The 23,134-nt window shown below is 37.6% G+C and overlaps 2 protein-coding genes across 2 annotated transcripts in view; one reads left to right on the plus strand and one right to left on the minus strand.

The window, feature by feature from the left end:
• Positions 1-23,134, minus strand: part of SYN2 (synapsin II) — a 198,970-nt gene that overhangs the window by 51,453 nt on the left and 124,383 nt on the right. The window lies entirely within an intron of this gene.
• TIMP4 (TIMP metallopeptidase inhibitor 4) overlaps positions 10,377-23,134 on the plus strand; it is a 29,245-nt gene continuing 16,487 nt past the window's right edge. The window contains exon 1 of the mRNA XM_040591761.1: positions 10,377-10,784. Coding sequence (XP_040447695.1) covers positions 10,655-10,784 — 130 coding nt within the window. The 5' untranslated portion in view covers positions 10,377-10,654. The remainder of the gene's footprint in view (positions 10,785-23,134) is intronic.

Here is a 23,134-nt window from a genome sequence, read left to right on the forward strand (position 1 = left end):
TTTTCTTAAATTCAGAAAAGTATTAATTCTACTGTGATAATTAAAAGTTGAGAGGAAAACAATCAGAAAAGACCAACAACAGAAATTATATTAAGAAATGTGGCAAGTTCATATGTATGAGAAATGGAAATGGACTACACTGCATGAACTCTTGCACACACGTGTAACATACATCAAATACATTTGAATATTTTTTAAAAAATTAGGATAAAGAGGACTTCTGTTATAACTTAAATAACAATGCAATAAACTATTGTTACTAGAGAGAAAACAGAATATATGTCAAGCATGCAATACAATTTTTCATAGTTTATCTGAATATGATTGGATTGATAATAAAGATTAGCAGCAACTGGAAAAAACGGGTCTTTGTAGGAACCCCTATATAAACCAACAGAGATACATTACTGATACTTGCTAATACGATATCATTAATCAAAATAATGTCACTGAGTATTAAAAAAATGTATCAGCTCCTAAATACTAAAAAGACAGATTCAGTCTACATGCTTTCGTGTCTGCGTTAACTTCTTACATCGTTATTTGAAATAAATTGAAGTCTCATTTCAAGAGAACCTTAGCATGAAATAAGTTGCACAGATCACTTCCACGTATGGGAAGTGTCCCATGTCCCATTTCCCAGTAGGTGCAGTTGCTGGTAGGAACTACTTTGATCTCTGAACTTGAAGACATGTTCCACAGGAGAGCAAAAAGATTACGTTTCACAGATAAAAAGCAGTAGTAAAGAATCTTTGAAGCAGAATCCTTTTAAAACTTGGATAACAGAAGTAAATTCCTAAGTTTCAAACTGAGAAATATTTAGCATGGAAGTTGCTTTGCTGAAATGACATGGTTTAATGGCTTCTGTCGTATACTAATAGCGTGAATTAAATCTACTTACTTAATGACCAGACAAATCGAATGGTTGTTACCACAGGGCACCTTCAGCCTGGGAGCTCACTCATGTTTGACGTGAGTCTTAGTGAGCGTAGCAGTAATACTTTAAAACCTCTTGGCAGACTGGGCTAACGCCTGTCTAAGTGTTAGAAGTCTAACCTGGCTTGGTTAACGGCACTGTGGAAGGGTTCAAGGACAAAGGAGAATGAGGGATTAAATGCTATAAGCAATTAAATCTCTGATGGAAATACAACAGTACATACAGTGTTTTTAATAACATGTCTATTTTCCCCTATCCAAATAACTATTAGGATTTTTCATTCAGGAGCTCACTTGCATGCTGTTTAACTCTTTACTATCACTTTATTTTACCTAACTATCATTTATTTTATTTTTTTCAAGGCAGTCCAGTTGAAAAGAATTCTTTTAGTGTTGTTGTATGGATGTCACTGAAATTGATTCTGTATTGGGCTTAATATTGTTTTTCATATAAACACATTTGAAGTTAATTGGGGTAGTCCTCACAGGAGAGATTTTTCTGGAATGAGTGGATTTGATTTTTCAGCCATGTACTTGCAATGGGACGAGAGCAGCTGACAAACTGGCTCAGACTTGAGCTTCACTGGTAGGGTTTCTAAATGCCGTGAGGTCTGGACTCCACAACCCCCATAGGTAAACTGGAGGCCAATGTACAAGACTCATACTTTCAAACCACTTGCAGCAGCAGCTGTAATATTATTTAATTCTTTAAAATTACTGATAATAAAACAGACAGTAACCCCTCAACACCTCTCGCTGTTGCAGATTTGCCATTCCTTTTTCACTGGATCTACTCATATTAGTTCAGTAAGAACAAAGACAGTACAGTAGGAACTCATGACACACAGTATTTCCAATTTTCCATTTGCTTTTTGTTTCCCATACTACTGACAGGCGACTAGCAAAGTAACTATAGTTGCCAAACTGGCTGCGTTCAACAAAACCAAGCATACCCTGACAGCCCAAAATTAAGAAAAATACAGTTAAAGATAAAACTGTATCTGACCTCTCAAAAGTTGGTCAAGAATTTTTTTCTTGTTGAGAAAAGGAAGGAATCCATATTCTTCTGGAAGATTTCATTTGTTATCCAAACGCAGAGTGTTTGTAAAAGTCATTAGCATTAGCAGCATCCAAACCACCTGGGTATCTCCACTGGCCTACAATACATGGCAGGCCAACGACTACCAAGCCTGGGGTGCTTGACTTGAGGTCACCGCTTCGGAACTGCCAGGCAGTATGTGCAGAAGAACCAAGAAGATACAGTTGGGCATTAAATGAAAAAAAAACACAACACCAACAAACAACCCCAAGCAATGAACAATACAAAACCTGCTCTGTGGGAAGGAAGCTATTGAAATAGATGCTACAAGTCTGACCTCTGAGCAGTTAATTAATGAAATTATAAAGCTCAGGGATACTGATCCGATCAATGTGGTACTCATGAAGAAGTGCTCTATTTTTACACTATACTGCTACCTGTATTTTCAATGCACTTTAATAAAAAAAAAAAAAAAGTAAAATCATTAGTCTGCTGTAGTATTTCTTATTAAGAAGTACTTCATACTTCTCTCCTCCTGAATTAATTGCTGAAATTTCCTTTAAACTGAAATTTGTGTACTGTGCATGCAGCTCCAGTGTAGCAGCGGGGGAAAAAAAATCCTGTTACTTGAACATAGCAGCAAGAGTCATGTCCTTCCAGTGAACCTGACAAAATAAACTTGTGTTTTACAAAGAAACAAAACACACGTTGTAACTAGAGGCAGCTGGCAGCACCATTAGTCTGGTGAATGTAGGTCCACTCTTAAGGATTTGTGTAGCGATCAGAGATTTGACATCCCTGTTTTACAAACATATTTCTGCCTTGTCAGTTTATTCTTTTATAACTCGAGCCAAACCTAAAGCTCTTGGTCAGAAATCCTACTTAATTGTTTTTCTTTTTTTTCCTGAATGGAGTCGAATAAGTTAGTTGCAGGATGTGACATAGTTTTACCACAATAATTTTTGAAGGCATTGCCTGATTAAAGATAAACTTTGAAATCACAGAACTGTACGCACCTGGTCATGTTAGGTTCAATGACTAAAATGCACCCCATCCCCATTCCTGTCTGCCCAGGAGCTCTCTTGGTTATTGGCACTCTAGGACATCTTTCTAGATGGTAACGGTGCCCAGAGACCTCTATATAAAGCCACCATGACTAGTCACTAAAACTACTTCCTTTTATTATTTTATCTACTACGAAGCCCGTATACTCTTAACTAGGTTCAAATTTGAAAATGAAATGCCATTTGCTATATTCTGATGATTATAGATAACTTCAGTTTAATTTCTGACCAACATACTCAAGAGAATATAAATTTCATGCATGCAAGTTATCTGATAATAGTAAAGCTGACTTACAGTTAGAAGCACTTCTCCTAATTAGATGAGCATGAAAATCTAAAAAGCCAGTTAATTTAATGTTTCTCTTATTGACGTCACACTAGCAAGGATATTTATTATTCATTGCTTCTTAACATTTCATCTGCATCAATGTTTTAAAATTGAAGATCCTTTGTATGAAGAGCTTACAAAGATAAGTATAATTTCATTGTATTAATCTTTAATATCTGGCCACCTAAAGATTTCATAGATCTGCTTATCATGCTTTTTGCTGTAGGAAGAAGTATTCTAGGTTGATAGACTTACACAGTACCTACAGGCACCATTATCATCTTCTATAATCTCAAGTGAAGTTTTATTTAGGCAGCCAGTAATCAGCTATATAGTTAACTTTCACAGTCTTAATCTGTATTATTGTTTATATTTTTCTATAGGTAATGGAAATAATACCAAACCTTTCCTACTTCAGAAAATGTCTGGAATTTTTAAGTCTGGCTTTCTAGAGTGTCATGCTGCCATTTCTTCACTGTAAGTCTATTAATTTAAAATAAACCATTAAAATTTATAGCTTCATACACTAAAATGCTCAAAAGTTTCTAAGGTCTTCTGCAATGTAAGTATTTTTGAACAATGCTTAGCTTAGGGTTACAGAATATAAGCTGGTTTATTTCCAAGAGATATAATTTGAATTCTTGTAAATTTACTTTGAATTCTTCTAAGACATAATGTAAAATATAATCAAAGCTGTATATAAAAATAAAACTAGGCAAAATCATCTGCTAAAAAAAAAAAAAAAAAAAAAAAAAGAAAAAAAAGAAAGCCCTCTGCTGGCCACAATACTGAAAACAGTTTTTTGAAGGTAATGTTCACCCTGGCTTTAATGTCCTCATGGTTGAGTTGACTAGAAAAGCCACCATAGGAAAAAAAGAGGGGAGGGGGAGGCAGGAAGTAGTGACAAAAAACCCAGATGTTGCATAAGCATGACTTACCTCAAGTTGAGTGTTTAAATATTTATCTTTCCAATAATGCCCAAGCAAAGTTCATTTAACCACTCTAGTTCCATGTAATTTATTTGTGGAATATGCATCAGCCTAAATCTAATTTTGCTCTGCTTACTTTGGAGAAAGGAAATTAAAAGTGAAAAAATGAAGGTGGCCTTGTATTCATTTTTTCTTTCCCAGAAACAGGCAGGAAGAGTCCTGAATCAATAAACAAGTGGAAGATGTACTTGCTCTGGTCTATGCAGTTTTCAGAAAACACAATCTCAAGATAAAGCGTGGCCCTAGCCATGCAGAAGCTGTCCAATACCAGCAGGGGTAGCCCAATATATTCCACTCTTCACTAAGAAAAGCAGAAACATCAGGCTCAAATCGCTGTTATTCTCAGCAAACACAAAGAATGATTCGGAGACATCGAGCCAGATTTTCCACTACCTTGTCCCTTGACAGAAAGAAATAGGTGTAAAATTCTATCTGTAAGGAGTAAAGTTTTATACTTACACAAGTGGCAAGCCCAAGGAGAATCTGATAGGGTTTGCATTACCTTTTTAGAAATAGAGACATTAAAGAAATCTAAAAGCTCAAGTGGAAAAAAAGTCGAGCTTTAATTTGACTAGTGTGCCAGGTAACCACAGTCAGGCAAATGCACCTTAAATGTGATTTCTTTATTTAAAACAGAGGGTTAAAATGGCTTATAAACAGTATATGTGCAATATAGATCAGCCTCAGGGAAATGCTGGGCCACCTCAATCCCCACTGAAATTAATGGGATTAGATGCAAAATTGGGAATTCTGAGCAGCCCTTTTACACAGTGCCTTCAATTGTCATTAACACCACCGCATAAGACTTCAGAAATCAATCCTCTTGGTAATCATAAAAATCAATCCAAGTTTTGACATGATCTTCATGTACAAAGTGAGACTATCAAGTAGGTTTGAACCAGGAAATCCATCTAAAATACCTTTGTCCCCACAACTGTTTTTCAATTAAAAAAGAATAGCTATCTAAATCAACACAGAAGTGCTCTGGTGGTAGAAAAATCTTCTGTTACCAATACCTCTATAGCATGAAACCAGAAATTGTCATTAATAAGGAAAACATTAAGTATAATAGCAGTGAATCAAAAAGAGTGGTTCCCATAGATCTCTAGTAGAAATTCTGGAGAAGACAAAATATTTAAATTATATTTTGATTCCTGGCATGTCAGTGTTTCGTTCAGTTCCTACCATTCTACCGAGTATTCAGCAAAATGCTGCCTCTAAAATCAAGTAACTTACCCTATAAAGAAAAGGACTCAAGCTGCTGTGACTACAAACCGTATGGGGTTGTTTTACTGTAGTGTTTAGGAAGTGACAGCTATAAATACCCTCCCTGTCGAAGCAGGCTGTAGTGGAGGCACTGGAATTTTAAATCCAAGAAAGCTCATCTATTTTGTGAAATACTATTCTAATTTTGACTTTTCTACATGATTGTACAGTTTTTGTACAGGATGTACACTGTGACTATATCAGGTAAACTAAAAGTAGTTTGGAGGAAAAATAAATGGAATGCCAAATGAGAACTAAGGAGAAAAGAACTCCAGCAAAGCACCAAGGAGGCAACAGATATACTATTACCGTGGAGAATTCTGCCTGCTATCGTTCTAAAATAAGATTCGCTCGTCACAACGGAGAGAAAATAAGATTGATATAGATAAAAAAAATATGCTCTGTAGACTGCCAGAAGCTAAGGTACAGAGCAGGCAGTGCAACCAAAAGACACTGTGTGGATGCAAACTGCTCGGCAGCTGGAAGGGACAGCAAGGTGTCTGTTGCATATCCCATTAGAATTAAAAAGCCTTTGAAAAAGCTGTACAGACAATCCCCGTGCAACACAGTCTGGCGCTCCTCGACAAGCATCAGGCTCCAGCCTGCCAGAGAAATGCTGACTGTCAGTACCCAGGGATCTACAAACAGAATGCACCGGGCTGCCCCTCGTGAAACACGGAAAAGCAGAGGGGAGACAGCAGCGCTAGGAGATAACACACCAGCACAGGGCGGACAAAGGCAGCGCTCCTGGGGGGTTATCCTGCAGGCCTGCGGTGCTGGAAAAGGCTGACGGTGAGAGAAGCGGGCAGGCACAGTGGGGAAGGGCTGAAAAGAAGTGTGGGGCAGAGGTGACCTGGCAGCGCTGCCTCTGCCCATGTCATCTGTAAGGGTGATACACCTGACCGGTCACCTTCGCCCCTGCTAAGTCCCAGGGAAGAGATGAAAATATAAAGTCCGTGGGAGCTGGCTCTGGAGTGCGGAGGAAGCTGCAGTTCACTCCATGGGACTCTGTGCGTACGGCAGCCAACAGGAGAGCTAGTGTTTTTAATACGGGTCTCTGGGGGCCGTTAGAAAAGAAAGAAACAATGATGGTAATTAATGACCAGAAGGCTGTTGATAGATGCTAATGCTTCATAGTAAAACTTAACAAGGATTGTGACAATCCACAGCACATAAAGCCCCTCCAGAATTAGAAATCCTGTGTGAAATTAGAGTTCCCACTGAGAAGAGATGAAGCTGATGATAGATTTGACTGCAGTCAGGTCTCCTGCCTTGTCTCAATGTTGTACACATCAACAAATACAGCAGATTACCCCCAATCCTCTTTATTTTCTTGCATTTTACTAGAAAACAGAAATTAGTTGTTCAGTACTAGATCTAGATAGCTAGACAGAGACGAGAAAGTGCCCAGGGTTTTTTTCTAAGGTGTCAATAATTAATTGAAGGAATCAATGACTAATCCTAAATAAATGAACTTTTCTGGGTTTTACCAGCAAGCGCTACCTGTGTAACGATATAACCAGGGAGTGGGCACTGTTTCATCCTGCTGCCTTTCATCCTGCACTAGCACTACAACATAATTTGCTATGACATCATGGCTTACTGATCAAACTAAAGGAAAAGTGACATCACCACATACAGCAAAGTGAAAGAAGCCCTGTACTGCAGACCATTTATGCAAACAGTAAAAAGACTGTTTCTGTATTCAGTCTGCTTAAATTTATAACACTTTGGCTATAATTTCTCTGCTATTACTTAAGATACAAGATTATTTTGTTTAAGTTAGTCAAGGAATATTTCTATGTCTTTTGGGAATAATCTTTGTATTTCACAAGATCAAAATCTAACTCTGACACAGAACTTAGGGTTTCTTTTAAACTCTTTTAAGGGAATTTTCCTAATACAATGAAAAATACTAACAATATACAATAAAAAAAGGTCGAAGGAGGTTCAGACTGAGACCTAATGCTTGCTGATACTGTTCAGTGCTAACAGGTACTCAAACACTGTACTGATATCACTAGAAGTTACAGGTAATATTTGTCTCCTCTAAGAAACAGACTAAAATTGCTGAACATTTCTGACAGCATGTTCCTGAGTATAGGGATTTTCAGACTTAATAAAATCCTTTTCAAATGCTATGATGTAAATATGTCTTTGTCTAAACTCTGACAGTAATTTGACAAAACTTACTGTTTCAGAACGAAAGTTTACCAGAAAATAGGGGTCCTGCCGAGGCTTCAAAATTTGTTGGCCTTTTAGACTTTAATGATGAGATTGTACCAATGTTGTAATGAAGAAATGAGAGAGACACCTATCAAAACACTGCTCATGAATTGGACTTGCGTGGGAAGCAGAACAGCCAGTTTCAAGTGCCAGCTTTGGAGGAGTCACCCCCTCACCCCAGGACGACGGTGTACCTGCCTGCCTTCCCTGCTGTGCATGCTGGGGTTGAGAAACCTTTTGGCCACAAACGTCACTAAAATCCACATTACTGATGAAAGGTCTTGCTGTGTACAACGCATCCCAAGCCTACCCCTTCCAATGCCGAGCAGGTGTGGAGGCACCTACAGGGAACATATTTAATGTTTTATAAATGGCTCTTATGGCCATTTGCTTCTCTAAGTGTAATCATGCTTTAAATATTCCACCTATGTACAGATGGCTTTGAAAGACTCTAAAAACCAACTGGATTACTTCAGGGGTAGCTGAAGGCAACACTATATAAGATCATAATTAAAATGAGGTTTCATGGCATTTGCGCAATTACTGTATGAGATTTAGTTTTAGCATTGTTATGTTTCTACACATTCAAATGAACGTATTTAATTCTCAGCTCTGCCTACAAGATAATTGTGAATTGATTTTTAACTTGTCACAAATTATTTTTAAATTTTGTTATGAGCATAATATTTTTAGTTTTGTTGTACAATTAGTTTGCTTGTACTAGATAAAAGTCTTTAGGAGCTGCAGTTTGATGTGCTGTTCTGGACAATCTTAGCCAAGATGTGTCTTCATTAACCATCGAGTAGGTAGGCCTGACACTCGATGTTAGAGAAGACAGTTCGCCCAGCATATTTCTTTATTATTTGAATTTTACTGGAACAGTAATCAAGTTGGTCTATTTAGATCACCTATAGCAATAGCCATGTGATGTCATCTGGAAACCAATCAATGGCTCTCAGTTAATTCCTTCATCACTTTCTAGTCCTTCTGCCTTACATGAGACTTGAAAATCAATAGTCCTAGAACTACTGACCACAGGGGCCATTAAAATATCTGCTACATTTTGGTTTTCTGTTGGGTTTGATGCTGGGGTTTTTTTTTTGGGTTTTTTTTTGGTGTCCTTGTAGCTTGAACTTCCTGTGTAAGGTTTCAGCCTCACATCTTTTTTACCCTTTCACTCACATGAAAAGCTTCCTGAAAGAAGTAAGTTTCCCTAGGTAAGAACAGAGATGTTAACAGGTCTAAATTATTTTCAGGTGTTAGTCCTGGACTTTGATCCAACCTTATGATCTGAAGCCAAAACTTCAGAATGGAAAAATAAAAATCAATGTACAGCTGCTTGAACTAAATCAGGACGTCGTGTACAACATTCCTGGTTCGGTTTTGAGTGTGGATCTAAAATCTAAAAATGAGATCCATTTCTAATAATTCTGAATATTTGTGACTGAATGTGTGTCTGGGGGGAGGTGTGTGTGAGAGGAAAAACAAAAAGAAGAATCAGACCACTAAGAGTTGTAAAACTGGCCTCTTACTGTTCAAAAATAAAATAAATCTGCTGTTGGGAAAAATATACACACCTTTATAAAGATGACAAGCTACTTTGTGTACACCTAAATCTCAGCCTCAGCAAAATAAATTTTCATGAGTCTGGATTGAAATGGTTCAAATCAGGTTAATGATTTTTCAGTTCGTAACCTAAGCTTGATTTGTGAAGTGACAAAATATGCAGTCCTTTAAGCAGTCCTGTCCTGTATATCAAATCTATTGATGTATTTTACTCCTCTCTAATCAAACCTTACATTGCTCTCTCATGAAACGACTTCTTCATAATAGGAGGGATACAAGTTTCACATATCCAGATTGCTACAGCAACAAAAGGTCTGACACTGAAAAAGATTTCCAGACTCTTGCATTTATGTCTGTGTTCCACGTATAACATGAGCCAGAAAACACAGATGCAGACCTGTGTCGATTAGGACGTGTACATTAATAAGAAATGCAGAGAAAGAGCCGTGCCTTCTATATACACCATTGGTATATTTTTTCCTTGTTATTTTAAATCAAATCTGTGATGAAATAATAAAAAAAAATGCCTTTTATTGCAGCTTTTATTTTTAATTCATTATTCCTTGTAACAACCAATTGTTCAAGGCTCACAAATAGAGCATTGAAATGTTTCCTTTTCATGAATGAAGTTCTGTCCAGCCTGCAAACAGGGACGTCATTTCAAGAAAATGCACAGAAGTGCAGGGGAAGATCAGGGACGGCAAATGAAAACAGAGCTTAAAAAAGGACAGCTTTGTTTACTTGACCAAGATCAAGAAGGTAGCAAAACTCAGTTTGATATTCAAACTGGAAGGAAATTCACTAGAAAAAGAAAATCTCTCTCCTCTGCCAAGATCATAACATCAGCTTCAGATACTCGTAAAAGCTGTTTTTGTAAAGGCTTTTGATTTTGGATAGTTCTGCTAACTTGTAAGAGCAACACTGTACGGCTTGCTAAGGTATAACCTCACTCCTGGGAGAGTAATTTCACCAATGATGTGCTTTTTCCTTACAGGAAGGCGGGGTTAGGCGTTGGTGTCGGGGCCATAAATAAGAGGGTCCTATGTCAGGGAAATTAGAAGTCAGTTAACATAAGCATATACTCGGAGCGAGCATTAGAGGGCTTTCCTAAACCACCCAAGCCTGCCGAAATTGAACTGCAGGCGGAAGAACTCAGAGAGCCGTTAGGAAGTTTAGAGAGAAAACCAACAGTAAGAAAGCATTTTCTCCTGGCTGACCGACCAGCTGTGCTTAAGGCAACATGAACGCTGTAGCCAGCACCTTGTTGTTTCCAGTGCTTCTGCTGCTGACCCACAGGATGGAGGAGCTGGTGGAGGCGTGCAGCTGTGCCCCGGCTCATCCGCAGCAGCTCATCTGCGACTCGGCTTTAGGTGAGTCCCACCGGCTACGTGCCGGCAGCTCGGAACGGAGCAACTCTGGCTGCTGTGAGGGTGGCTTGTGCAGCTGCAGAGGAATATGTTTAACCAGGTGGGCTCAGTCTCTTGAAGGATTTTAAAACAAAATGACTGCAGAGGTCCTTTTCGAAGAGAGCGCTGTGGAACAAAGGATTAAAAAAAAAAAAAAGCCACCAAAAAGCCAAAACTACAGTAGCTGTTCTGCTTTTCTTGTTTTTCCAGAACATTTTGTTTACAAATTGTTGAAATATCTGTAATTTAACTTTTTTTTTTTTTTTTTTTTTTTTTAATAGGAACGGCTTCTATATTAGGTCCTAACTGAGAGTAAGCAGGGAAGAATACCTGAACTTTCAAATGGCTACTGCTAACAGTATCTGTAATAGAATATTCCATCTCAGTAGATCTGCTATATGTAAACTATGGATATAGATATTTTTATAGCATTTTGGGGGGAGTGGGGGGGGTGGAAAGAAAATAAGAGTCCCCAGTGATAACATGTTGAAACACTTGATCTTTGTTCTGCTATACTACAATTTATACAATTTCTTTAATTGGTTATTGGGGGGGCAGGGTGTTTGTCATTTTCAAAAAAATACTTGAGCAGGAAACCGATAGGCCCTTTATTTTCTGCAGATAAACTGGCTACAGCAGTTCTGTATAAATAAAACTTTCCAGTCTTTAGGAGAACTGTGTTTCATGATATTCAGGCAGCAGCATAGTTGTCAAACAATTTATAGAAAGCAACTAAAGATCTCAAAATCAGACTGCATGGGGATGAAAATATGTGACATTTTGCAGTCTTTTGATTTCATTAGCTCAGGCTAAGGCTGGTTAGCTTCCATCTAGTGTGAACAGTAAATGTAGAACATGAGTTTCTAAAGTGTCACAAAATTAGCATCTCTATGGGGCAGGCAATACCTTCTGCATACTGATTAATTGCTTTTATACCCTGACAGAAAATCTTTGTAGCCATGACAAACTCTCAGCTCTGTTTGTGGCCATCGGTTAAATTGTTTTTTAATCTGCTCGTGTTAAGCAATCTTTTTCATTAAGTTACCTACACCAGGCATTACAAACTTGTGGTTGTTTAAGCTGCGAAAAAAACCTGAAGTTGTGCTACCAGGAGCTTAACTATATATGTATACATTTAACTGTATTAGTCTGCTACATTCCTGTACACAAGCAAGTGACAGTTTTTCAACAGAATTGATACAAAGATTTTCCTCAATAAACAATTTCACAGTATAGAAGAAACCCAAAATACTCATTATGATCCATCTTCCTTAGGGAAGACATTCTGGCCAGTCTTATATATTAAGATGTATTCCATTCTTAGATACATCTTACAAATGGTAGCTATATGCTACTTTTTATTTATATTTAAATACTGAAGATTGTAAAATAAAACTGCTTTATATTTGGACTTGACGTTCAAGCTCTCACTTCTATAAAAATTCCTGTTTAAGTCAACTGTACCTTTTGGCTAAGGAATGTTGTGTATCAAGGATCCCTTTGTTGAGTATTTATCGTTTTACAATAGCATGTCTATATATTATAAAATGATAGAGATGTAGATATTCTTTCATATAAATATGTGCATAGGTATTTATACATGCATTGCATATTACGTACACATAAAACCTGCTCTAAGCATTTATGGATTAATTATTTGGCCACAATATCTTGCGTAAGCAGAGCACAATAACTAAAGGAGCTGGAGAAGACCAGTGGAGTGGTCTGCCCTGCGTAGGAGACACCTCCACTAACCAGCCTGGCAAAGACAGCTCCTCCCTCCCTGATGCCAGAAGTCTTGTTTTTCACGGGTGTCCAGCAAAAAGGCTGTGGGCTGGCACCGCCCTTGGGATGGGGGCAGCACGAGGCTGGAGCCCTGGGCAGCACCATCCCCTGGGAATTAGGGCTGTGCCTCCACAGCTCTACTGTGTTTTAGGGAAAGCAGGTCTGAAGCCAGACCTGTGCCCTTAGGGCCACCTGGGTCTTAAGGCAGATTGCGAAACCCAGGCCACACTAGTAAGTATCTCATGCAGTAGCACGCTTCAATCTTCTCCTCTTAAAATCACCATACTTAATTTATTAATTTTTTTAAAGATTTAAGAAGATTAAAGATTAAATTGAAGTTCTGTACTTCAACGTCAACATTTTCATACTTCCAAAATATTGATAAACAAAGAAAGGGACAGCTCTTCAGCTGCTCGAATCTATGGCAGTTGAATTATAATCCAGCTATCTGCTAAGACTATTGAATTTTTTTCACTTAAGTTCATCCATCTATGTAGCCACAAACATATTCCAGTATTTTCTTGTAGAATAAACCCCTAGCACATCTTGTTAAAAAAAAGAAACCATGCCATGCCTCCAAATTCCACAGTAAAGTAGAAACTGAGACAAAGCCTCGGTCTGGCTCATAGAGCTACTGACCATTATATGCACGTCAGTTACTGCATTATTTCTCAGTTTCACTGTATACCTGTGACATTTTTAATTTCCTTTAGGATCACTTGTGATTTGGGTGGAGTAAAAGTGGAGGTGGAGGGGGCTGAATCAATAGACATTAGTAAAGCTGCTAACTGAATGTGTGAAGCCACTCGGAAACCTTAGCATTTATATGAGATACCCAAGGGAGGGGAATAAAAACCAACAGAGAAATTAATTAAGTCTGGGACAAGGTCTTTTCACTTTTGCGATTGTTCATGTGATTAGTGCTGTGACAGTTTTGTCTTTTACTGCCAGGAGGCTTTTGTGGCTTTACTCTCTTTCTAAACACCACAGCTACCACACAACCTGAGTAACTTGACAGAAATCACAGACTTTCTTACAGACTTAGAGTAAAAGAGAGCTGCCGGCCCTGCGAGGTGCTGGCTAAAGCTGAAGTAAGGGGTGAAGGAAGAGCCCTACAGCACAGGAAGAACAGCAGTGATGGTTAGTAAATCATGAGTGCCATGCTTGTCCTGCCATTCATTTGACCCTAGGTTTGGTAGTTTCCCACATAGCCTTAGGAGAGTGTGATTTTGTACAGATCTGAGCAGTTTGCATGAACTTCTCAGTAGTTTTAAATCTCAATTCTAAGAGGGGTAAATCCTCATTTGTAGGGAGTGCCTAGCACCATGAAGATACATGCCTTTATAAAAAAAGGGAGAGACATTCCTCTTGTGTTCTTCTAAATGGTGCTGAGGCCCTCTTAAAATGTGCTGAATGCCTTCAAACCCCCATGAACACCCACACTTTTCGAGAAGACTTCCACTGGAAATGGAGACGGGAGGTTCATGAAATGGCAACGCCATGCACCACACTGCTCATTATCAGTGCTGAGCCCCCAGCCCCAGAAGAATTGAGGGGAAACGAAACGTGATGAGAACGTGCCATTTAACATTTCCAATTCTGTAGTGAGGCAACATAGTTTCAAGCCAATACAAGACAATTCCTCTGATAATGGCTTTTTGTTTTGGAGACAACCATGGATGCAATTGAGTTTATCAGACAGCATCAAGCTAACAGATTTTCTTTTTGCCACTGACTTCTGTCTTCCATCTTCCTGGACTTAGTTCTAAACCTATGTCAGATTAAAAAAATCTGTAGAGAGAGATCGTATACATGGAGAAGACCAATTCCTTTCTAAAGTCTGTCACTTTTAATTCATGCTGGTTTTTCCCCCTCAGGAACAGGCAAGGTTGTTTTATGGATAACAGGGCAAATACATAAATAACTTTGTATTTCTTTGCTATGTACCACCAGTACCCTTCCTTTAAAGTTAATGTGTTCTTTCTGATGTGAACTTCTCATTGGTTTTTCTTAAACATATATAGAAAATGATATTTTTACTGCATATTGCACACCACACTCCAAGAAAATGACTAACAGTTCTTGAGTATAAATAGATAAATAATATAGCTTCAGAGAATAGTTCTATAGCTTTGGAGAAGAGTAGCATATTTTGAAATATGATGGAAGCTTTACAGCTGGAGTTTGGCAGCATTTTCAGCCTGTTAAAATCTCATAAGATCACTGAGATCAGGCATTGTAAAGATATGCCAGATGATATATTAAACTTTAATCATATTTTTAAAAAACAGTGATTTTTTATTTAAATGCTGCAGAATTAATTTTAAAAGTCAGGTCCTCTGGGATAAAATTACAATATGCTATTTCTTTATTACTGAATTTCATATTAAAACTTCCATGGCTCAGCGTCCCACAATTTTGCCTCGCTGCAATATAATATCTAGTTTTGTACTAGAACAGATTAGTTTTTACATTATTGGAGTGGGAAGTAACATTGTCTGATGGGAAAAATCAGCATGGGAAAATGTATTTTGTTCTTACTATATTCACCGTAGTCTTAATCTCACGGAGTCTACTTGCTGCGAGCATTGTGATTATGCAGATACTGATTACCTGCATGTTTAGGTTGATGAGTGTCACGGTTTAATGACGAAACCTGGCTGAAACCAGGACAATGAGCACCTTCAGTGAGGGTTTTGACACAAAATTAAGCTGCTATGTAATTAATCTTCGTACAGTGTTCACAGAAACCGTAATAACCATACCATGTAACAAAAGACCGTTAAAGACAGGGATGACCAGACCTTAGTCTTCTGTGAGGGTTCCAACAGAGTCCAGGATCCTGGGTCAAAGGCCACCCTTTCAGACATCCCACCGACAGACATGGGCTCAGGCAGCTGACCACTTGAGTTGCCTACAGTCTTTTAGACTTCTCCACAGCATGGGAAGACTACAGTACTTGGCATCTGATCTGCATTTATATTGTTGACCTGCCAAATGGAGGCAGGTCTTAATGCTTCATCGCAACGTCCTTCCTCTAGAGTGGAAATCGGTGACAATAACACGTAGGTGTATTTCTAGAGTAACTTGTCACTGACTGGAAAGGGTTATGCAGCCACCATTTCTCAGGGGTCCCACACAGAAATAAGAACCAAGTTTCTATTCCAAAAATTGTGAATTCAGTTACAGAAATAACGTACTGGACTTTCACTGTTGTTCTCTCTTGATCAACCAGAAAAGCACAGCACCCGAGCACATTTCTTGTGAGAATTATTGTGAAAAAGAGGTTGTGAGATTTTACCAGTGTCATTGAAAGAGCATGTTGCCAGAACAATACTGCCAGAACTCTAATTATATTAACCAACAAACCATCTTAAAATCAGCTAGAAATTATACTACTCTCAAAAGTAACATTATTCACATGTGGTGGGTTTAATGCAGAGGTGCTGAGTATGAGGCAATTCTCTTACCCTCATGTCCTCAGCACGTGGCTGAGAAAAGCTGAATTCCAGTCCTACATTCAAGAGTCTGAGTGTGCAGAAAATGATGTTGGTATGTAAGAATCATTAACAGCCATACCCTTACTTATGTCTACTTTTGTTATATGACTAATACTCAAGTTCATTAACAAAAACTCTTAAGAATGACATATTGTACCCTTAACTCACATTTCAACAGACTCATAAATGATATCAATACCAAACCCACCTTTCACCTATTTTGACTGTACAATGTCCTACCAAAGTCAGTTACACAATAGCAGATAGGTTTCTTTACTTCTGTAAGTACAAAAGAAACATAGTATTTTTTTCTTGTCTTTTATGCATACTTTTGTACACATTAATAGTACTTTCAAATAAAATTTTATGGCCCCTAGGTAACCTGAATCCTAGGAAGTTATTTAAAGTACTTAACAAGTGCATCACTTAAGAAGTGAAGCTCTTAAAAATATACCTGCAGCCCTGCAAAGGCCCATCTCTGGTACGAATGCCTGTGTATTCCAATGAAGTTATAATTGCAGCACATATAAATGTCTTGGCAAGATAGCCTCAAACTTCTAAATGCTTTCAAAAAACGACCACACCAGCAGCAGAGATGCTGTGCTGTTAATCACCACTTACAATACCACGTTTGTGCCTGTCTTTGCTGAATGTTCGATAAAGCACCTCGACATTTATGTTCAATGACTTGTTGGAGTGCTGCTATGGGAACAGCAGCCCGAGTCCTTCCATTCACACCTAACATTTAACAAAATGTAAGTGAAACAGCTTCCTAGGATAAAGACTGAGCTTCCTGTTTGGGAGTAGGAAGTATTACTTGAATGAAGTCAACAATTTGACTTGATCTCCAAGGTCTTTTCCAACCTAAATGGTTCTATGATTCCATAAAACTACTGCTACACCTACTTGAGGTTTCAAGACAGAAGCAAACATTTTGAGAACTTACTTCAAAATTCCCTGTCTAGTTAGCTTCCTAACTTACTTTCCAGTTCTGAATACAAGACTTGAATTGCATTGCCAATGTGATGGAAGAAAAAGAAATAATTTCCAATCTCCTGTAAATTACTGTTCTTCAGAACCCTGCCAATTAAGCACGAAAATGGGGCTCTGTCTGGAAAAATTGCAGTCACTCTCCTTTTCTTCGCTTGTTGAACTTTTTCATGGCAGCGTTCCCAAAAGCTTAAAAGTTATAGCTGTAAAATGAGGTGGCATCATGAAACTGAACAACAGGACAGAACTTTAAGGAGCCAGATCCACTGATCACAACACCCCTGTCAATTAGAATGTAGCTGACAACTGTAAAATAATTTAGCTTTACAGAAAAAAACAGAGCTGAGTATTGTATAGTAAAATGAAATCTCAGAAGAATTATGCTAGTTGCCTGATCTAGAAATAACTCAGTAACACTGATTCATTGCTGAGTATGTTATAAATGTAGGACAAAAAAATTCAGGAACCGTGTTACTTCTATTTAAAAGCACGTATTATAGTGCTAAGAAACCAAACCCCACGATTTCAAAAACAACTTTCTACACACACTGTGTGGATAACAAAATTCAGGCTTAGAAACAAAGATTAAATAATATAAAACACAGGACATGAAAGACTGCCAAACTCTTAATCCTATTAATCTACCAACTTTAATCCCTAACTTTCTCATTAAAAAGTATCTCAATAACATGGGGTTTCTTCCGCACAGAGGAAGGGGCACGGAGCTATGAATGGAAATCTACAATAACATTATGTATGTTGTTCTACAGACTTTAAGAGTATAAAGAGAGTGTTATTCCTCAGCTGAAATTAGGCAGATGTTGATTACTAGTCAAATGATGTGGTATTTGAGGCTTGTGAAGTAGAGAGAAATATTTCTGGTAACATGAGCAGCAGCTGTAAAAACAGTGCAGAAAAATAAAACTGACCTTGAACAACATTAGGAAATCATGATATTTTTCAGGTAATACTTACGTTAAAAGAATACCACACATCTGTTAAAAATACACTCACCTCTTCTATTTGAAAGTTTATAAAAACTAGATTTAAAAGCCTTACTCTCATAAACTGAACGTATTCTCCTAATTAAAAAAAAAAAGTAAACCCACATAATCTAATTTAACAAGGAAGCCAAACCTGATCAACTCTTGCCTTCAACAGAAGGAATTTTTGCATCCCAAGCCAAAAACACACAGAGATTCACAAAATCCTGACCTACCTGAGAGTCCTAATGAGCTTAAATATAGGCCTCCTACATTTTGAAAGCCTCAAATGGAAATGCATTTTGGGTGCAGACTAGCACAGATTTGTGTTAATAAAACTCAAAAGACTAACCAAATTCTGCAAAGCATTTATATTGAAAAATAATACAGTGCAAATTACTACCCATATGAAATGGTGATAAATAATCCTTGGTATCTGCTTTATCAACTTCAGAAGTATTGATGCGTTTTTCAAGGCTGAGCTTTTGAAACGCTGTGATTTTTTCTGAATAAAAATGCCACAAATAATGATGAACAATGAAATATCCTAATTTATCATCTAGAAACGAAAGGTGTTTCACTGCTGTCTTGTGTAACTGGGTAGAGGGATCCATACTGATTGAAGTATTAAACCTTTATTGGTGATCTTTCCCCTCAACATCCAACACATAGGTCTAACTCCTCCCTTTCTCCTTGTTTTCTGTTTTGCATTGGGTTACAAGCATTTAGGTCTGGCCTAAAACTTACTTTAAATTAATCTCCCCCTTCAAAATTTTCTGTGGAGTTCTTTTAGCCCAAGTGATAAAACTTTACTATAAGGATTTGACTTTTCAGTTACAGATACGATTGTCATCTCACAACACCTACCTACTCATGCAACTGGAAGCACTACCAAGACTAGGCATTGCTCTTGCATAAATTGCTTTTCACAGAATAAAGGAAAAAAGCCTGCTATTGTTACAGTCACATTCTTCAACAAGCTCTGCGGTTACAGATCCAAAACACTGGGGTCCAAATAGTCCAGTAGGTTCCACTGTTTTTCTTTCTTGTGGTTTCAGGAACTGTGGCTCAGTTAATGAAGGTGCTGCTGATTTGGTAATTTGACAGATGGCTATAAGCATTTATTGATGGAACGTCAGAAAACTAAAATACATAGCAGGAAAAATAAGACTGCCTTTACCTCCTAACTTAGCATAAACATGTTTTCAACTAAAGATTCCTTGACTTTGGGTCTAGGAGTTGTGGAGGAAGAGTGAATATTAACAATGTAGACTCACAGATAAGAAATCCATCCTGCAAACACAAAGATTTTTTCAGATTCACCCAGTATTGGGGCCAGCTTTGCTGCTGCTGCATTCTGTTCAGATCTAGAATTGAACTAGTACAAAAGTTTCAAACATCTGAATTGGGTTACGGTTTGGAAATGAAACTACCATTTGCTGATCTGTCCTGTTGAAAGATAAATACATAGATGAGCTGTTTGCTAACCACAGTTGCTCTTGTTTCAGCTGTTTAAAAGATCCTTCAATAGCATCTTGTTTGGTTCTCAAGAGAAAAGAAAGTATAGGGGTTTAATGTTAGGCTTCCATTCCCAAAATAAGGAGGATCTAGCATCTGAGCAGATATCCTGAAGTAATCATCTCTCTCTCCACTGAAGTCTGAAACAATTAAAAGCTTGCATAATAATTCAGGAATCAATACTGCAAAAATATGGTTGCAGTCATCTTTATGTTGTAAACATCAAAAGCAAAAACCATGGAATATTTGCACCGTATGGCTATGACAACATCAGACATTGGAAAGATGTGCCAGATTTATTCTCAAAGCAGTGTATTATTATATCCGTCTCATCACCAAACTGGTGTTATCCTCAGTAATTAGGCAGAACTCCTGTGGGAATCTACGACTCACCTTTGATCTCCCACAAACACTGCATGAACCATTTCAACAAAATTCATCAGTTTTCATGCAGTACCTAGATTTAACTTCCAAGCTGCCCCTGTCCCCGCAAGATCTAGAGTCTTCTGAGTAAGAAGAAAAAGATACGCAAATACCGTGAAAGTATTTTTCAGAGATGGTTATGGTGACCAGTAAATTTTGGCTGAAAAAACCCAACCCAACTGGTGGTAAAGCATTTGGACACCCGTGGCAGAAGTGGTCTCTAGATGACTGAAAGCACTTGAAGTAGAAAGGATTGTGGCCATTGTAAACCATAAAAATGTATCTATATAAAATAGAACAGAATGAAACGCACATATTTTGCATTAAAAGGATGAAACCTAAACCACACGGGTGCCAAATTCTTCTTTAAAGAAGTCAAAAATCAGTACAATAATGAACAGAAGATCAAGCTCCTCCAGTATTCCAGTAAACTTGTAACAACCAGATTCTGAAAGATCACAAATAAATTTGAGTCAATTTGCAAAATTGCAAGTTGCCTATGAGTTTACCTCAGGTTACTTCTTGTAAATAATGATAAGGATTTACATGCCTCCAAGTTGAAAACCAAGTAACTGAAGCAATAAAAAGTAGAGCAGTTTTTGAAAACATAGAGTACAGAGCTTTTTGCATGCGGAACAGATCATCTCAACTCGAAATACCTGAAATGGAGTTACAGCACTAGCAGAACCTTTTTTTGGACTCAGAGCAGAGAAAAATGAAGAAAATTACAAATGGGAACAGGATAAAAAGTAATGGCATCTTTATGAGATTATAGTTGGCAAATCTTTTAGCATGAACAGAGAAACTAGAATATTTGCTGTTAAGGGACTTGCTTTGAAAAGACCTTAAACGTTCCAGGTTAAGGGTTACTTATTAAGCCATAACATTATTCTCATGCTACTGGCACTTGATAGTATTACTCATTACTTTGTTGCATTAAAATGCAGCAGGTATGACTGCTGCTCCAAGCGACATCTGTAACACATGCAAAGATTTCCACAACTGCTTACCCTACCAATGGGTACACATCTTCTCTTACTAAGTGAATGGTACGTGAACACTCAAGTACCTACATACAGCACAGACACAGCTACTGTATTTCACACCTCTCTTTTTCAGAGATTTCAAATAACTGAGATGAAATTACTGCTAATTCTTTTGGAAGCTAACATAGGCAAATCGAATACCAAAACACAAATGTAAGAAAATAAAAATCTTCAATCTCCTAAAGATTGTTTCTAAATTTCTAAAACAATCTAAAATAATCTGCTTTAAAAAAATCAGAGTGTATGTAAAGCTACATATTAGGTAATTAATGACTGACTTTAAAACATTACTTTAATGTCAACCAATTCATAACTTTTGCCTTCTTTTGGCAGCATGAGCAGTACCTGAAAGTGTAAACCAGTTACAGTGCTCCTTTTGTATTGCTAATACTTATTTCTTCCTTTCATATGTAATGGGAGAAATCATAATCTTTTCCATATACATGAATACATATTACATGAATATTGAAGCAAGTTAATCTGCTTTCTTCACTGGTGAAACTCAAAGCTTTACCATAAGCAAATGTGGCAAGCACGTCTGTTCTACAACTGGACAATTCAGCATGTTTAGATAAAATACGTCAGAGTTGCACAGGGAAAGCGGCAATGCTGCACAGATGGGACAGTTGCTCTAAAGGATGGAGTAGGACTTTTACAATCTTTCAAACCTTTTAAATATTTTGTAAGCAATGTAAGTCAGCGCCCAGTACACACTATTGTATTTAGAATTCTATCCAAACTATCTATTCTATGTTATGTAATTTGTGCAGTATTGCTTCAAAGCTTTTTGATTTTTTATTTTCGGCTTATTGATTTTTGCCTGTTGTGACAAATTCCATGCAGATTCCTCTTATTTTTTGAGGTTAAGATTATTCTCCTTGCCTGCTGACTTTTTTTTTTTTTTCCCTCTCTGCAAGAAAAGTTAAGCATATCAAATGTCTAGTTTCCAATCTAAAGCCTTTTTTTTTCCTTCTTTTTCTGTCGTATGTCTGTACTCATGGAACTCTAGTATTCAAAACTGTGTTCTTGGGTTCCTCTGGCAAGCTTTAATAGCATTACTTGCCAACGTTACTCTTCAAGAAAACAAGAGTTTGTAAGATTGGACCATAATATACCAAGTAGAGTATCTATGGCATCTAGACACAAAGAACGTAAACAAAATAGTGTGTCTATACTCTGCCTTGGGAGTTTATCTTGGACTTCTAGCATTATTTACCATAACTTGAGTTTAGGTGAATATGGTAGATGAGGCCAGTTCTGCTCAAAAACTGTTGGTTGGCTTTTCTGGTTGTTCACGTTTAATTTCTTGGCCAGTTACAGAGAGAGGTCTGACTTGAACTAGAGGAAATCTGACCTGTAATTGTGTATGCTGGCCAGACTACTCTGAACACAGAAATTCCACCTGGAGCAGCTCTTTGGTTGTAAGGAGGAATGAATTAAAGTCCCTTCTGTGATTTCAAGTTTCCTCTCCTCTCTTTACTTCTTTTGGATATATAAAATAGCATTGGATCTCACAAAAATGTTTGCAATGAGGCAAAATCCAGAAGAGCAAATCTCTTTCATCAATATCTTTTGAGAAAAAAGACTTTATATATAGGCTTTTGATAAAAATATCTACCCACCCCCAATCAACAGTGTCAAGATTTTTGGACAAGAATTTTTTAATTGAAACATCAACGTCCGAATAAACTCACGGTCTCTGTGGCTGGGGCTCCTGCAGCTGTCACCGTGGTATTTCCCCTCGACCCGTATTTCGGGTGTGATCCTCCAGGAATTGGAGACCTTTAGGTAGCAAGTTTAAGCTACTGCACCCCAAAGAAGAAAGAAGTTCTGATAGATAGATAAAAAATTTAAGTAATCTTACAGTGGAAGGGTGAGCACAAAGAGCTGCATATTGTGTATATGAATGTTTTAACTTTGGTGAAAGGACATACTTTTATATATGAGTTCATTTGAATATAGGGGCCTTCAAAATTATGCACATACATATTATGTGTCCATAGTTCTGCTTTATTTCACACTGCGTACTCCAACTGATCTGTAACTTCAGAAAAACACTCGTTTTCTAT

The sequence above is a fragment of the Falco naumanni genome, chromosome 4, assembly GCF_017639655.2.
Source record: "Falco naumanni isolate bFalNau1 chromosome 4, bFalNau1.pat, whole genome shotgun sequence".
Taxonomy (NCBI): Eukaryota; Metazoa; Chordata; class Aves; order Falconiformes; family Falconidae; genus Falco; species Falco naumanni.